This window comes from Alnus glutinosa, chromosome 1, assembly GCF_958979055.1.
Source record: "Alnus glutinosa chromosome 1, dhAlnGlut1.1, whole genome shotgun sequence".
NCBI lineage: Eukaryota > Viridiplantae > Streptophyta > Magnoliopsida > Fagales > Betulaceae > Alnus > Alnus glutinosa.
This window is the reverse complement of record NC_084886.1, coordinates 5,543,191-5,559,936: the sequence shown is the minus strand read 5'-3', so window position 1 is coordinate 5,559,936 and position 16,746 is coordinate 5,543,191. Positions and strand designations below refer to the sequence as shown.

At 36.8% G+C, this 16,746-nt stretch overlaps 3 protein-coding genes across 5 annotated transcripts; all 3 read left to right on the top strand.

The window, feature by feature from the left end:
• Positions 1–154: 154 nt before the first annotated feature.
• Positions 155–4,243, top strand: LOC133868328 (binding partner of ACD11 1). Of its 3 annotated transcripts, none has more exons than XM_062305179.1 (5): positions 155–311; positions 426–582; positions 1,151–1,226; positions 3,416–3,520; positions 3,627–4,243. In XM_062305179.1, exons 2-5 carry the CDS (start codon positions 467–469, stop codon positions 4,050–4,052), a joined length of 723 nt encoding a protein of 240 aa, XP_062161163.1. In that variant the 5' UTR covers positions 155–311; positions 426–466; the 3' UTR covers positions 4,053–4,243. The 3 variants fall into 3 exon arrangements, with proteins under 3 accessions (XP_062161163.1, XP_062161172.1, XP_062161179.1); XM_062305188.1 differs by having other exon boundaries at positions 160–311; positions 431–582; XM_062305195.1 differs by having other exon boundaries at positions 165–311; positions 437–582.
• A 1,511-nt stretch (positions 4,244–5,754) lies between these two features.
• On the top strand, positions 5,755–13,966 carry LOC133868315 (sucrose transport protein SUC3). The gene is made up of 14 exons (XM_062305154.1): positions 5,755–6,257; positions 6,888–6,953; positions 7,738–7,836; positions 7,918–7,982; positions 8,069–8,153; positions 8,259–8,292; positions 8,440–8,539; positions 8,812–8,887; positions 9,667–10,026; positions 10,972–11,115; positions 11,267–11,500; positions 11,594–11,657; positions 11,740–11,783; positions 13,526–13,966. Exons 1-14 carry the CDS (start codon positions 5,991–5,993, stop codon positions 13,694–13,696), a joined length of 1,809 nt encoding a protein of 602 aa, XP_062161138.1. The 5' UTR covers positions 5,755–5,990; the 3' UTR covers positions 13,697–13,966.
• On the top strand, positions 13,670–15,438 carry LOC133868322 (uncharacterized). Its single transcript, XM_062305167.1, has 3 exons — positions 13,670–13,804; positions 14,091–14,218; positions 15,137–15,438. Exons 1-3 carry the CDS (start codon positions 13,787–13,789, stop codon positions 15,318–15,320), a joined length of 330 nt encoding a protein of 109 aa, XP_062161151.1. The 5' UTR covers positions 13,670–13,786; the 3' UTR covers positions 15,321–15,438.
• The last annotated feature ends 1,308 nt before the right edge of the window (positions 15,439–16,746 follow it).

The following is a 16,746-nucleotide window of genomic DNA, read 5'->3' as shown; positions in this document are numbered from 1 at the left end:
CAATTCAAAAAAAGAATAACAATTGATAAATGCTACACACTTTCATTTCTGAAGAATAGAGTCTCTTACGTGCCCATGGAAATTATTATTATTATATTTTAAATAAATCATTATTAAATTTTGAATGTAACGATAATTCTAAATGTCAGTAAGGGTGTCGGTAGAATCTTTCTCCAAGCAGTTACAGTGGGTCGTTGAGAAAAGACGTCTGTCCTAACCCATTTCACAAAAGGGATCCCTTTTAGATTGCGTTTGCTTTGGAAGTTCCTCGATCTTCTCCTCCCCGAGTTGGTCTTCCTCATCTAAAACCTGTAAGCAAGATATTTTTAACAATTAGTTAAAATTAAGTTATGAATTTCTTCTTTTATTACATGTTTTTGAAGTGAGAACATATATATTTTCGAATAAGATGTTACAACTTCCAGGTTAGAGACAGTTTTTATGGTTGCTGAGATTTTTGGAGAACATGAATCCTGGTGGATATACTATAGAAGTTTCAGGTTTGTCTCCGGAGGCCACGGACAAGGACGTCTATGATTTTTTCGCTTTCTCTGGTGCGATCGAACATGTCGAAATCGCCAGGTAGCATCGCTTTGTTCCTACAATATTTCATTACTGGAATTCAACGAACTTGTACTTTGACTTCCTGTGCTAGCTGATTGAATCCATTTTGTTTCAGAGATAGTTTTTCAAACAAAAACAGTTGTATTTCTTTAAGAGTAATTAAGGTTGTTAATTGTGATGGAGATTAACGAAGAAATGCCTTCGTAATTTTTTTGGTTGCTTGGGGTGTTTTGTTCATATCATAGCATAAAGTTGGGCATACGAATTCTGGGGTTATAGATGATAGTTTACAGTAGTTGAATGAATATTCAAGTTTTATTGTACAAATTTAAACGATTTTTATCACAGGAGGGATTGTTAATTCTTGTTGGGTAACTGGATCATAGTCAGCTCTAAAGGGCTTCCCAGCACTTTTTTGGTCTTTGTTAACCAACCATTAAGTGGTAATAGAAGCATGCTGCTAATTTCCTTGGCAGTTTATGGTTTTTCTGTGTAGTGCTTCAGTATATGATGCGATACTTGTATGTGTTTATCGCTAACATGGATTTTTTTTTTAAAATTTTTTTTGTTGGTTTGGACAAAACAGATCTGGTGAATTGGCCTGTACCGCCTATGTGACATTCAAAGATGCTTATTCTCAAGATACTGCATGCTTGCTCAGTGTATGGATCAAACTCTTTGCTAGAAAACTGATAATGTGTAAATCACAAAGTTAGAATAGTTAGTGATCTACTTGTAGTCAGGTACTTATATTTCATGAATCTCTATGTTTGGTTATCATATTTTGCAAATGGACTGACAGGGAATTGTGTTTCTATCCACATATCTCCAATATTATAAAGCCAAAAGTTATTGCAGCTCCTTAGCTGTTGTACATAGACCAATAGGAATTGTTAAGTTGTGTTGGCAAAATTGTGCGTCAAAACAACTTTAGGCTAAGTTGGCACTTAATCTGGAATTCAAAATCTTGGTCAGAGTTGGGGAACCGAATGGCTCGGTTTGTACCTTGGTTGGTGGATGTCCGAATGAAGTGATTTTACACAATAAACCAAGTTTAGAGACAGAACCACTTGGTTAGATTGGCGGTCCCATGGGGTCTGAACTGCAGACATCAATGAAATAAACCAAATTCACTCGATTGGAGTGACTTTCAGAGGATGTTCGAACAAGCCCATCAAGCAACTGACTTCCAGATATTATTGGTTGGTGTGGCGGGCGCACAATGTCTGAACGAGAGGCTTGAGTGAATAAATTGAAGGATTCTAAAACATTTTGGTTGTTGTAACGGTTGGATCTCGTCCGAATGGGATGAGGAAAGAAGAAACATTTGAGGTTGGTTGAACACCGAGGTCGGACAACATCCGAACACTGCCTTAAAAAATTGTCTTTCTGAGAAACGTATTTGCACTAAAACGCTGGGTTTTCCCAGAGTATATATAAATCTTGTAGTGCACGATTTTCCTTAGATCCGGAGACCATTATTTTGTGAGTTAAGAAGAGACCTTGTGCATCCCTCCTTGCTTCTCTTTGGCTTTGTTTAATCCACACTTATTCCAAAAACCTACAGCCATCGGAGTTTCGGGTTGCATGAGGAAATTTGATAGTAATTGACCAGAGTTCTGGTGCTATTGCAGTAGAGAAAACGGGTCATTTGTTGGGGCACACAGCAGGTGTAAGTATAAAATTGTGTGTAATTTAATTTTTCTATAGTGGAAAAGTTTCCTGACTGTCCCAGATTGATTTTACTTTTGAAGAGTTCCTTAAAAGTTTATTACTTCGTCACCAAAATTGTTGTGTTTAATCTTTTTATTGCTCTACTTAATTTTAGTGATATTATGTGTGGTTGTGAAATTTTAACTGGTAGTGATTATTGGAAAACATCTATTTACCCCCCACCTATTCAGGAAGTGTTATAAATCACTGCCTGACTTGTGTCATCCCGTTAATCCCGTTAATGCGGAAGTATACTTGCAAAGTTCTACATAGATCGCCAATAATATAAGGCTGGGAATAATGCTATATAGAAGCAAACCTGCAAGATGCTGTTGATGGTGAAATTATACTTGAACAAAAGATAGCAAGAGTAAAGATATACTTTTGGAAGAAAGTTCTGTTTTGGTCAGCAATAAGAATTAAAACCCAAATCCTACCCCATTGCTAACAGATGTCTTGGGTTGATTGCCTGTGTGGTAGGACAATTTTAGCGTCTCCACCCCCCTACCCCGCAAACAAAAGAAAGGAACTGGGGAAGTATGATTCTGAAGTAATTAGATGTAAATGTTCATATAGATGAATGATGCTATTACATATAGATATAATGCGTGCCCTCAGTGATTGTATCTATAACTACAATATAATGTTAATGGTAATGATGTTGATAGTGTTTAGATGTAACCTCTCTCTCTCTCTCTCTCAGAGACAGACACGTTCCCAAATGTGTCATTATTATGAGATATGAAATTAATTAAAATTTTCCTTCCTGATTTAAAGTATTGTTCATTAAATGAAAATATCTTAGAGTTCATTATATTAGCTGGCACTTAATTTATTCACTTTTACACCACCATATATGTCATATGACATTGTGTCCTGATATTCTTATCCTATTTGTTCATTCAGTCTATATTGTCTTTATTATTAGGCTTGCTCATTAAAGGTCTTTTCATAGTCAAATACTTAATATTTCATTTAAACGCACGGATCTTTTCACCAATCTTCTTTTGTAATCAGCCATTAATATCTTCTTGCAATCAAAATTATAATTTTTTTTATTTGTTTTGGGTTTTTCTTATCCTTTTGTATTACGATTATGTGATAGTTTATACAATCTCTGTGAAATTTGTTCTTTCAGGGTGCCACAATTTTGGATCAACGTGTATGCATAACCCGCTGGGGGCTATATGAAGATGAATTTGATTTTTGGAACAGGCCATCACATAGGCAAGAAGAGGAAACTGTATGTCTTTCGTTTCTTCTAGTTGAACTTGTTCTAATGATTATAGCTTGTGGCCTAATGATCTGCTTTTATAAATTCTAATTTGTTTTTTTTTAAACCTTGACAGCATACACAAAGAAGCCAATTTTCCAGCACCGGCGAGGCAGTAACTATGGCACAGGAAGTAGTTATTACCATGCTAGCCAAGGGATATGATCTAGGTAAAGATGCATTAAGCAAGGCCAAAGCTTTTGACGGGTCTCATCAAGTTTCAGCAACTGCAGCAGCCAAGGTTGCTGAGCTCAGCCAGAGAATGGGCCTCAGTGATAAGATATCTGCAGGGGTTTATGCTGTTAAATCTGTTGATGAAAAGTATCATGTCTCAGATATGACCAAGTTAGCCGTGTCGGCAACCGGAAGAACAGCTGCAGCAGCTGCAAGCAGCATGGTAAACAGTAGCTACTTTTCGAAGGGAGCTCTTTGGGTCTCAGATGCTTTAACTCGAGCAGCAAAAGCTGCAGCTGACTTGGGTAGTCGTGGTGTTAACCAATGAGGCCTTTGATTAACTCAAATATGCCTTTTGTTCTCGTATATGAATAGCTTAAAACATATAGATATTTTGTAATTTTGTATCTTGGTATGAACTGTGGAGTAATCGCTATAATAAAGATGTACATAAGAGGTATTAAAGAAAAACAGAACATCGCCCAGAAAAGGAAAAAAAAAAACAGCATCATAGATTCATATACTTGCGTATCAGTACCTGATGAGGCCTGACTTGGCTTTTGTTTTCACTTCCCGTGCCATTTCGGAGCAATGCACAAGGGGATATTTATTTTTATTTTTTAAAAAATTTAAAATTTAAATTTTTTTCCTGTGGGGTGTCTCTTCTGCACAGGACAGTACTACACCCATTTTTGCCCTTGAAATTGCTGAAAGCTTTTTGGCGCGGGAAAGACCACCATTATTTTGTATTGATCTCATTTTGATTGGAATGCATTAGATAGAATACATCATGAGCCATTGAGGTAATATCATTTTTGAGTTTTGTGGTTTCATAAGATGGAAGGAGCATTGTTTCCGTGGGAGGGATGGACAGCACATCCATGATCCATATACTGTACGTGATTCTGTGTACTAGCTACAATTTTTGGTTTTGTTAATATGAAATGCTCTTCTTCCAAGTTCCATCCCCCAACAACCCCCCCACGCCTGGAGCAGCTTTACTACAGGAAAACGCTCAGAAAGCACACGGATTGGGATTCATTGTAATCCCCTGTTTGGATTGCAGCCTGTTTGACTGGCTTACTTGCCTGAGCACGTTAGCTCTCTTAGGAATCTCTCTAAATTGTAGAGAATTCTGGTCTGAAAGCACTCATTCAATCCTATTCTTGTGTCATACTATTGCTGAGAGTTTCTCTTCTTGTAATTCCGAAAATTCCGACCCTTGTCGATCAACTTATACTAGAATTTCCCAAAGCAATTATTTGAAAAGCTGAAAAATAACCACAGATGCGGGATGCGAGTAAACAATCTTTAAATAATGACTAGAGACCGTTAATTCGAACTACATTTAGGATGTCGTTTTTAGACAATGCAACTGACTGCTAAAATCAACACATTTTATAAACGTTTTCTTATATTGGTTTATGTACAGGATTACAAATTTCCTATAAATTGATTTGTATGAAATTTCTTACAATTCACATATAAGATTGACATGTGTTCTTTAACATGTGAGAATCACGTGTTATTTAAATAGCATGTGTTTCTTACATGTTTTTTTAATAGTATTAATAAAAATACGTATGCTTTTAACATGTTTAAATGATACATGTCATTTTGATACGTAGGTCGTAAAAATATGTAACTCATTGGCCTGGCAAAATTTAATACGTCCAAGATCATGGTTGACCAAAGAAATTTCCCCTTGGGGTTTTTTTTGACTGCGCGTCCTTTATCTTTCCGGTGTTTTTAAGGAAGTTTATGGCGCGGGACTACGTAAATCTAACTCCAAAATTCCACTGTCGGTGGGATTCGTGTGAAGGATTCACACTTCCCTTCTCAGAAACTCCATGTCATAGACTTTTATTTCTTTTTTTCCAATCAACGGCCCTGATTCAAGATTTACGGGATTTTTCAAGTCAAAGTCAAGTTTTGGGGTTTGTGATGGGCCCACGGCGGGCTAAGTTAAGAAAAAGATGTCTCACCATCGACGGTGTATATACGCTTAAGCAGGACTCTTCATGGTGCTGCAACGTAGCAAACATTTCCGAAAACGCGAGGCTTGTCGCATAGCATTTGACGCATCCCCCACACCACACCCGCCCAAATTTGACTCTGATTTTTCTCGTTCTTCCTCATCTCCGTAACCCTGGAATTAGATCTCTCGGGCAAAGCCCTAGATCCTCAGCCACCGATTTTAATGTCAGGGCCTGCGATTGAGCGTTCGTAGCCATCGCCCGAGTCAAGCGCACCATCGTTCCGAGTCATGGCGGGGATGACGGACTCAGCGTCGATCCGGGTTCCGTACAAGAACCTGAAGAGAGAGGTCGAAGTGGAAATGGTGGGAGTGGACGAGTCCCACTCGCCCCAACACCATCGGATCGATCTCAATTCTTCTCCATCTCCTTCTTCATCTCCCCCTTCCGGAGAGAAACACATTAACTTGATGACTCTGATTCTCAGTTGTACGGTCGCCGCCGGGGTCCAATTCGGCTGGGCATTACAGCTCTCGCTTTTAACTCCCTATATTCAGGTTTATACTCTCTCTCTCTCTCGCGCGCGCTCGCTCGCTCTCTCTCTCTAACATCAAAATGTTTGTATTTTTTTTTTATTGCGTGTTTTTAATTGGAGTGGTTGTGGACGATTCGGATCTGGAGGAGTATGATTTGGGCAATGATTTTGAGAATTAAAATGCTTGTTTAAGATTGAGAATCGGAGTGTGATTAATTCAAGCTCTTATGAAAATTACACTGCGAGTTGAAGAACAGTTTAGAGAACTTAAAAGATCCATTCTCTTTAACCGTCACCATCCATTCGTTTAAAATTAGACGGTTGTCTAATAACAACAAAAAACGAACATGGTCATTTTTGGGGTTACCTAATGCAAGATTCTAGTGAATGTTGTTAAGCGTGAGACAGAGCTATCTTCATTGTTTCTATGTAAAAGGATGTTTGCAGGTAATCTCATAGTGGCAAGTTGTCTTCTGAGATTGTTTTTCAGTTTACATTTGATGGAATTAGTTTTCTTTTCATGATTTATTCATGTTTGGTTTGATGGTTTCTACTATGTTTGCCTTCATCATCTACATTGTATTGAGTTCTTTTCAGTTTTATACTCATGCTTCATTTTGATTAACTAGTGCCTCTCAACTAATTGTTGCAGACACTTGGAATAGAGCATGCCTTTTCTTCTTTCATTTGGCTCTGTGGCCCGATTACAGGTCTTGTGGTAGGTGATAGCCACCGGTTACTTCATTTCCTTTCCTGTATTGTTATTATTTGTTAATTTTCCCAACTATGCGACCAATTGTCCAGAATTATAACGTTTTATATTTACTTCATAGGAGTTGGTTTATGTTAGCCCCTTTTAATTTGCCGTGATGTATTGTACTCCATCATATTATGTTGGAGTCCTTGCGGAATGCAGACAGTATCTAAAGTATTTATTTCTATTCTTGCAATTGAGTTGAATCATTGAAAATATTACTCCCCACACCCACCCCCCCCCCCCCCAAAAAAAAAAAAAAAAAAAAAGAAGAAAAAATAGCAATATGCATATCGAGTATGGGCACCTTCAACGCAAAATGCATGTGCTTTTATGAAGATGATTCAACAACATTTCCACAATGGCCTATAATTACACTAAGCATAATGGCAGTAGAAGACTCCATAGGAATGGGTAGTATCTGATATTAGTATATTACTTAATTTCCTCACTTTTTATTCTGAGGAAAATGATAAAAACTTTACTGTTTCATACACTTCATCAATGTCTTCTGGTACTTAAGATTCTGTGCGCTATGATGATCTTGATCTTACCTGGCTCTTAATGCCCGTTTGATTCTTGTATGTGGTGAATTATTACTTGGCTGTAGATGCTTTAATGCAATTAGTTAAAGACTGCTAAAGCCTAAGCTGGGAAGGAATAGGAAAGTGTACATATATTTGTCACCTACTACATTTGTTTGATTCAAAAAGTAGTTTTCTTGAGTTACTTGCTTATTGTTTTCCAGGTTCAACCGTGTGTTGGTATTTGGAGTGATAAATGTACTTCTAAATATGGAAGAAGACGGCCATTTATTCTGATAGGATCTCTCATGATCTCAGCTGCAGTAAGTCTTAGGGACTCCTATATCTTTTAAATAAGTTGTTTTCAGCTTTCTATATTAGCTGAACTAAGTCTTGCAATATAGGTGATATTAATCGGATTTTCTGCAGACATTGGATTTATATTAGGTGATACGGAGGAGAATTGCAGGTTTCTGTTGCCTCCTTTTGATCCTCCTTTTTTATTTCACAAATGTGGACTTTCGACTTAAAAAAAACTCATTTATTCAAATGCAGCACATACAAAGGTACCCGAACAAAGGCAGCTATTGTCTTTGTTATTGGTTTCTGGATGCTGGATCTTGCCAACAATACAGTGCAGGTATGGCTGGTTGAAACAACTTATTTCTTGTTTCCCTTTAATGCTGATCTTATGCTTTTTACCACCATATATAAGAGCAATTAATGAAAGTTTTATTGTTTGTAGGGGCCAGCTCGTGCTCTTCTAGCTGATCTATCAGGTGGCTTCTTTTTTCCTCCTATATCTTTCCATCTGGGTTCTAACATATTTAGTGAGATCTGGGTACTCATGCTTTATTTTCATGTTTTACTTACAAAATACATGTTATTGCAAAACATTATAAGATGTGTTACAACTTTCATTTTAGGCCCTGATCAACGTAATTCAGCAAATGCTATATTTTGCTCATGGATGGCCGTTGGAAACATCCTTGGATTCTCTTCTGGTGCTAGTGGAAATTGGCACAGGTGACACGTCTTTAACTGTTGTTTTGTTTTCATGTACTGCTTCTGTAGATTCAGCTTGTTTGTGTTTGTGCTTATTCATTCTATGCATTCCATCACTTTATCCCCATGTTTTGTTTCATTTTTTTGATAAGTAGCTGTAAGAAATCTTTAAATCTTGCATGGCTGAGACACTACTTTGTCCCAGTTGCTATATGATCTTATGTTTTCAGTGTTCAAATTCAGCACTTAATATTTGTGGTGATTAATCTATGTGGGAATTCATTTTTGAGCAGTTGGTTTCCATTCCTGAAGACGAGAGCTTGCTGTGAAGCCTGTGCAAATCTCAAAGCAGCATTTCTTGTTGCCGTGGTGAGTTAGTTTGGAGATTAGTTTACCTGCATGAATATTTTACGTGATATATAATTAATTACTTCTCTGTCCGTTATTTGAAAACATCGTTTTTCCTGTCAATCACAGAGCTTCAATCATGGTATCTATCATTGTGACTTCTTCATGATTTTTTTTAATTTTTTATTTGGTAAATGAAGCTCAGATAGTGTATTCCAGACATTACTGGGAATATATAATCTCAAAACCCTAAGCTTGCTTTACCATTGACCAGTGGCTACATACAGGGTTTCTGTCCAGCTAAATTTGTTTAGTGAAGTAAAGTTTGTTGCAAGATTTTATATTCCTAAGATGACCTCGGATTATATTATTCCCATTACATATCTGAGTCAAGTAAATTTGATTAGTACATGCATATCATAAGTTAGGGACATGCTATTACTTCTCAAAAAAAAAAAAGTAGGGGAAATGCTATTTCAATGCAAAATCGGTCTCGCATGTGTAAGAGAGAGGAGTGTGGAAGTAGCCATTATTGGTGTAGAAAGAATAGTTCCCCACAACAACTCAGACAACTTTAGTAGACTCCACGGTCAGTAAATCACTGATCATGATCAGTCATTTGTTCTGAATTTCTTTGTTCTTTTTATACATCTACCTTTTAGTAGTTCACAAGCTCATTTATTTTTGAATGAAAATTTTCAGGAAAAAAATTGCAATTTCTAGCTGTATGTGTTTTGCTGCCATCTAATTGTGCCATTTACGAGTCCAAGAACAAATAACATTATTTGGTATATGTGCAGGTTTTCCTGGCTCTTTGCACGCTTGTGACTTTATATTTTGCAAAGGAGGTCCCACTAACTGTGAACCAGTTCCATCGTCTATCAGATTCTGCACCTTTATTGGATGATACTCACCAAAATGGTTTTGACCTTTCAAATTCAAAGCCTGATATGCCAATTGTTGACAATGCGAAAGGTAACAACAATGCAGCTGTTTATGAAAAGGATGTAAACCTAACACAGGTCAACTCTAAAGTTGAGGATCATCAAAATGAAACCTTTAGTGATGGCCCGGGAGCTGTGTTAGTCAATTTGTTGACCAGTTTGAGGCATCTACAGCCTGCAATGCATTCAGTGCTTATTGTTATGGCTCTTAGTTGGGTAAGTGCTTCAGTAGTTATATCCATGTTTCCTTTTTCTGTGTTTTCCTTTCAACTTAGTTGTTAGCCAATCTCCTGTTCGCTTGAACTGGATATCATTGATCTGAACTCGAGTAATGCGCAGGATAGTAATTATTGGCATATTTGTTTTTACTTGGTAAACTGAAAAATTTTGAAGCACAAAAATCGAATAGACAAGTTTACATCAAACACACACTTCCAAGTTTACTTGTAATTTTCAGATTCTGACAGAAAATTCAGAAGTAGAGTAGGTGGGGAAGGGGAACATTTAACTCCAGTAGAAAAATACATGGAGTCTGTAATCCTTTTCATATATAATAAAATGGATAAAAATTACAAATCAAAATTATAATTATCAATCAAAGATGTAACATGGGATTATAAATTTATCAAAGTAAGAATATACATGTAATTAAAGTGTCCATGAATTGAAGATATTCATTTTGTACATTTTAGTGATGGCTAGATGTTGAACACCTTCAACAATGTCGTGGTGTAAGGAATGTGTAAGCATCTTCATAGCAAAGATGAAAGATGAAGGATGTCTACTATTACTTACAAAATCACAGTACAGAACAATAGGGTATGGCATTGGCTAATAGTAAAAAAAGAACACCTATATAAATGCTTTGGGATCAATAGCCCTAGATGAGGGATCAGTATAAATTAAAAAAAAAAAATGTTTTCTCTTTGCTATTATTGAGAGGTGATTTTGTAATGTAATTTTCTGATTTGGAATTTTGGTAAATTTTTTAGACAAAAAGTTTTGACTGTGCCTTGTGATGGAGGCCTAGGGGCCCATCTGTCATAGCTACCGCTTTTCTACGTATATGGGTATTGTTAGATTAATGTTTTTATGTGATGATTGGTGGTTTCATTTTCCATATTAACCTAATGCTATCTTTAATCACAATCTTGTATGCAGTTGTCCTGGTTCCCTTTCTTTCTTTTTGATACGGATTGGATGGGTAGGGAAGTTTATCATGGAGATCCAAAAGGAAAATCTTCTGAAGTACAGAAGTATGACCAAGGTGTCAGAGAAGGTGCATTTGGTTTGCTATTGAATTCAGTAAGAACTCAAAATTGTGCATCAGTAGTTTTTCTTCCATTTGAAATATGTCATTCTTTATTCAAATTGCAATAAGAATATTTCAACTTGGCGGGAATGAAATCTTGTAAGTAGTGGATTTTCTTGCTAAACATTTTTTTCCCTGGTGTAGGTTGTTCTTGGCATTAGTTCTTTCCTTATTGAACCAATGTGTCATTGGATGGGTGCAAGACTAGTATGGGCAATGAGCAATTTTATCGTGTTTGCCTGCATGGGAGGCACTGCTATCATTAGTTTGGTATCTGTGCGAGAATATTCGGAAGGGATTCAACATGTAATTGGAGGGAGTGCAGCAATCAGGATAGCTGCCTTGATTGTATTTGCTCTTCTTGGCTTTCCTCTTGCTGTAAGTACAGTGTTCTCTCGGTGATACTTGATTTGCTTCCATTTTTGTTCTCAGAAATTTTTTTTGCTGTCATTGATTGTTTGTGTGTTGCAGATTACCTACAGTGTTCCATTTTCTGTCACAGCAGAGCTGACTGCTGATTCAGGTGGCGGCCAAGGTTCGTAGCAATATCTTTATAACCTCATGTTGTTACCTTCTTTATCTGGTTGTGATTCTGAAGAGTTTGTATGGCTATGCAGGACTGGCTATAGGAGTTCTGAATCTTGCAATTGTTGTTCCCCAGGTAGTTCCTTGCATTCTTCTTTATTTTCTGTTTCATTTCCATATGTAAATTTGTCGGTGGTTACTCTTTTACTATGTTGGAATGGAAACATCCACACCCCCCTCCCCCCCTCCCTTTTGTTTTAATAAGTAATTTGAGATATCATTAAAAGTATAAAGCACCATCAGGTACACATGAAGTATATCAAAGAAAATACCTAGTTAGAAGGAAAAAAAAAGAACAAGAAAATCATGATAACTAGTCACAAAAAAAAAACAAAAGCAGCTATCCAAAGATACTGGTCCCGTGTGGCAACCCTCTTTTTTCTCTAAAAAAAGTCAAACTCCTTTGCTCACATTACCAAACAACTTCTTCACTTTTCTCTCACAAAAAATTCAAACTTATTTCACCTTTATATCACATCATTTAATTCTTGTTACTATTTCCACACAAAAAAAAAAAATATAGAACGATTTGCCAAACACGCCAACTGTCTTCTCACGGTCCTCAAAACTTATGTCATTCATTTCCCAACATAGACACCATAAATGGCATGAATGCACCATCTTCCACACAACAGTACTCAAAGTGCTGCCGGCAATCCACCAACAAGCATACAAGTCGACTACTCGTTTAGGTATAACTCAAGACATCCCAAATCGAATAAAACATTCCATAAGGCATAAGCAACCTCACACCGGAGAAGAAAATGGTCCACAAACTCTTTATTCTTTTTACACATACAACACCTATCGACCACAATGATCTGCCGTTTCTTAAGATTGTCCATAGTTTAAATTCATCAGTACAAAGCATGACACTATAAAAGGATCTAACATCGAACAACCGTCTTTTGGGGGCACCTACAAAAGCTTATCTTCACCTTCTCATCTCACTCTAATTGAATTCAACACCTTGAAGAGGTAAAGACGTCCACCTCCCAATCATGAACCGCTCTACCAAGGCTTATGTTCCACTAATTGGAGCCACCAGAAAGCTCCAACTGAGCCGTAATAGAAGCATCTTTCACGCAAGCAATAGCATATAAATCTAGAAAGTCTTCCTTAAGGGTCATATCCCCACGCCACATATCATGTCAGAATCTAACTTTAGAGCCGTCTCTCATCCCAAATCTGGTATGACTTTAAAACTTCTTCCAACCCCTCCTAATATTCTTCTGAGTCAACCGCATACGCCCCAAGGGGCTCCACCAAATTTAGAGTCCTCAGCCTCTCTCTCATGCACATAGTGCCATAGCCATTTTCCTTAGAGAGCAGGATTGAACATCTGCAAGTTCCAGACCCCCAACCCTCCCTCAGAAATCGGAGAACAAACATTGGACCAACTTAGTAGGTGATATTTGAACTCTTCTCCTAGCCCATCCCTTCTACAACAACAATCTAAATTTTATCAGTGTTTTGTAATTAACTAGCTAAGTATGATAATTATTTCTTTTACTTCTATTCAGCTTCATTGGGGCAGCGTGCATGCCTCTGTTTCAAACTTTCAAATGCAAGCAGCTTTCTTTCTTTTCTTCTTCTTTTTTTTTTTTTTTAAATCATTTGTAGGTGTCACATCATTTCTTTTTGGTACGGTTATTTTTGTCCCACATCTTTTTTGTGCTTGCGTGTTTACTTGCCATATATTTTCTGGTTGCACTTGTTATGCCCATGAAAATGTTAGATTTAAAAAAGACGTCAGTAATGCCATCTTTTTTATTTGTTTGTTCAGTCGATGTTGATATCAAACTTGTTATTGTTTAGATGATTGTATCTCTTGGTGCGGGGCCATGGGATGCTTTATTTGGTGGAGGAAACATTCCTGCCTTTGTTTTGGCTACAATCTGTGCCTTTGCAGCTGGTGTTATTGCAATCCGCAGGCTGCCGGATCTTTCCAGCAGCTCTTACAGGTCGTCTGGTTTCCATTTCGGTTAATGACTGAAGCACCCTCACCAAGGTGGCAACAAACCTGTATATTATTTTCAGCAGTCACAAGAACATGCGCAGTGGTTAACTTTCAGAGGGATGGCTCTGCCATTATTAGTACGTATCATATTCTTATCAAAAGTAATACAAACTCCATATTCAAATTCATTCATTTTTCCCCCCCTATGTGGGTATCTGTACCCTATGTAGAGTGTAACACATCATTTACTGAAAGGATATGCACGCATATAATGAAAATTTTTGATTTGGTTCTCACTAGGGGATTCTTGTCTTACACATTTATTCTTCTAGGGTCCTAATTATCCTATTTCTGCATTCTGAGTTCATGCCCCTAATTGTTTAGTCCTAATTATCCCATTCTGAGGTGCTGGTTCCTGTGTAGTGGTACATTGTAGTGTGGCTGTTGCACGACACTGATTTGGTCCTGGCTGACATAAGCAAATTGGTGATGCTCCCGAATTCCATAAGCACAAACTGCTCTTCTAAGGAAGTGTGTCAGTTCAGTCGTAGGTAGTCACACATTCATTTTTGGGGATTGCTCTACTTATCTCTTGATTTTTCTGGAGTTGTATGAATATATAACGGCCTTACCATCTTTTTGGTAAAAGACTTTTACATGATTCTCTTAGTAGGCAGAATAATAATAATAATTATTATTATTATTATCATCGTGGCATTAATGATATATTTTATCAACCTGCAAAGCAGAATTATAGTTGTAAAGGCATTTGCATTGGCTTATGCATTTTTTTATTCCTATCTATAATTTATATAGAATCCCCTAAAACTACCCCAACTCACATTAGCTTTCTCTTTCTACCCAAGCATTAACATCCGGCTCATCAAGCTTTAGCTAAATAATCACTTTTTTTTTTTCTTCTTTTTAGTTACTCACTTTTTCGAAGTACCTATATCTCTCTCTATTTTAGATATTCACTTTTACTATTCTATTTAAATATTATTTCTTCATTCTCTCTCCAAGAATTATATTTTTGAAATTTATTTTTTCTTAATGGTCATATTTTCAAAAAAAAAAAAAAAAAATTGTATTTTTTCAACGGACATATGTTCAAAAATTTGTCTTTACTGTTATATTTTTCAAAAAAAAAAATTCTTGACGGTCATATTTTTTTAAATTTATCTTTCCATAACTGTCCTATTTTCAAAAAATTCATCTTTTCCCAATGTTCATATGTTTTCAATGTAAATAAGGCTGTTTTCTTTCCAATTTTCATTCACTTCAACCAAAGTTTCTTTTCCATTCAATCTTTGCCTTGTCTCTTATGGCTAGCCTTTTTTTCTTATTTATTTATTTATTTTCCAAAATGCTTTTTGATAACTCTGATGATGAGTTAGGGATAATTGTTACTGCTATGGAACAAGGATCAACTCATCAACATCACATTGCTCTGCTACCCAACGTTGTAGGTGCATCAAGTGTAATCATTTGCAAGACACAAAAGGCTTCGATTATGAACAAATCGATGAAAGTTCTCCTACACCAATGTCACGTGATCAAACATATGAGCTTACGGAGTTCATTCATAGCCATCATCGCATTAAAGACCGAGGAACTCATTCTCAATTCCAATTGAACCTGTCGAGCCTATAAGGCAAATATATAGGTAGGAAGGATGATTAGTTTAACATGCTTTATTTATAGCTAATTGTAGTTTTTGCTGGCTTGTATGAATATAAACTAATTAAATAATTAAATTTATTTATTCCAATCCGCTTAAACTTTTAAGATAAGTTATGATTTAACAATGTTTGTTATTGTGTATTTTCCGAAGCAATCTTTAGCTTTCACGGTGCAGTCACCGGCAAAAAAGGGCGGACCTGCGTGTTTTTTTTTTTTTTTTTTTTTTCCAATATTCACAAGGCTTGGTCCGCCACTGGCCGATTTATATAACCAAACTAACAAATTAAAACTTTTTTTTTTTCCGGGTGTTTCACGTAGAGTTCAACAAGTAATCTTTTTCTTGTCCTCCTTTTACCATAATGTGCACGGAATGACAAATGGAGGGTGTTTCTGTATGACGGGAGAAAAAGAAAAGCAAGTGATCATGATAACATATATTCTAATGGATGTTAGTTGAGCTGTGCTACTCACCGGCCTTTGCATAGAAATTGGGACAAACATCTCACGGGATGCCTTAACGTGGGTAACACCTATAAAGGGCTGATTTCTTTCTGGACCTTTAGAGCTCATGATAGTCATATACACCACGAAGAAAGGAAAGCAACGGAAAAACCATTTAATTTCCCTGGCTTGAACATTTGTTGCCGAGTCTCATTCGTGCTTAAAGTTTGTTGTGACACATGTTGGATGGCTATCCATATACCTATTAAGATATAACAACTAAAATGATGAAACGCATAAGGAGAAAAGGGATCGATGGATAAAGCCAATATAAGAAACACCCCCAATAAAACAACCCACTATGTACGTACGTGGTCGTGACATGTATTGGTGGACTGATCAGATGACATTTTCATGGTGTGTTTGCGCCCGGAGTGTGATGCTCCAACTACCCCTCCCGATCAACAGACGGATCATGTCCCATTAGCCCTAGCTTAGCTACCTTGTCTATTTTTAAGATTCTATTCAATATATGTAAGCAAAGTTAATTTACAAACTAAAGATATAATTAACTATATTTGTTAGTTTATCGACCCAGAGAACCAAAAAACTATCTCCCGGCCATGGTTACACTATATTCGATCTCCTGTTAATTAAGACTCCATGAAGGAGTTCACGATCTCTCTCTTTTTCCTCATTTCTTTGTTATGGCCGGCTTCTATTTTCTCTTCGACCCCCCAACCCGTATCCCACCTCCCTTCCTCCACTCTTTTCCCAGCTTTAATTAATCTATATATGTTTTGGCCTCCATTACTCTCTCTTCTCCCCCCTTCTATTTCACAGACTTTCCCCTAGCTACTTCTCTTCCATTCTGTAACTGTACTCCAAAAGTAACTCCCACATTAGGTGGATAAATTGTCGATACTGAATATAAGTAATTCTACAAAGCATCCAC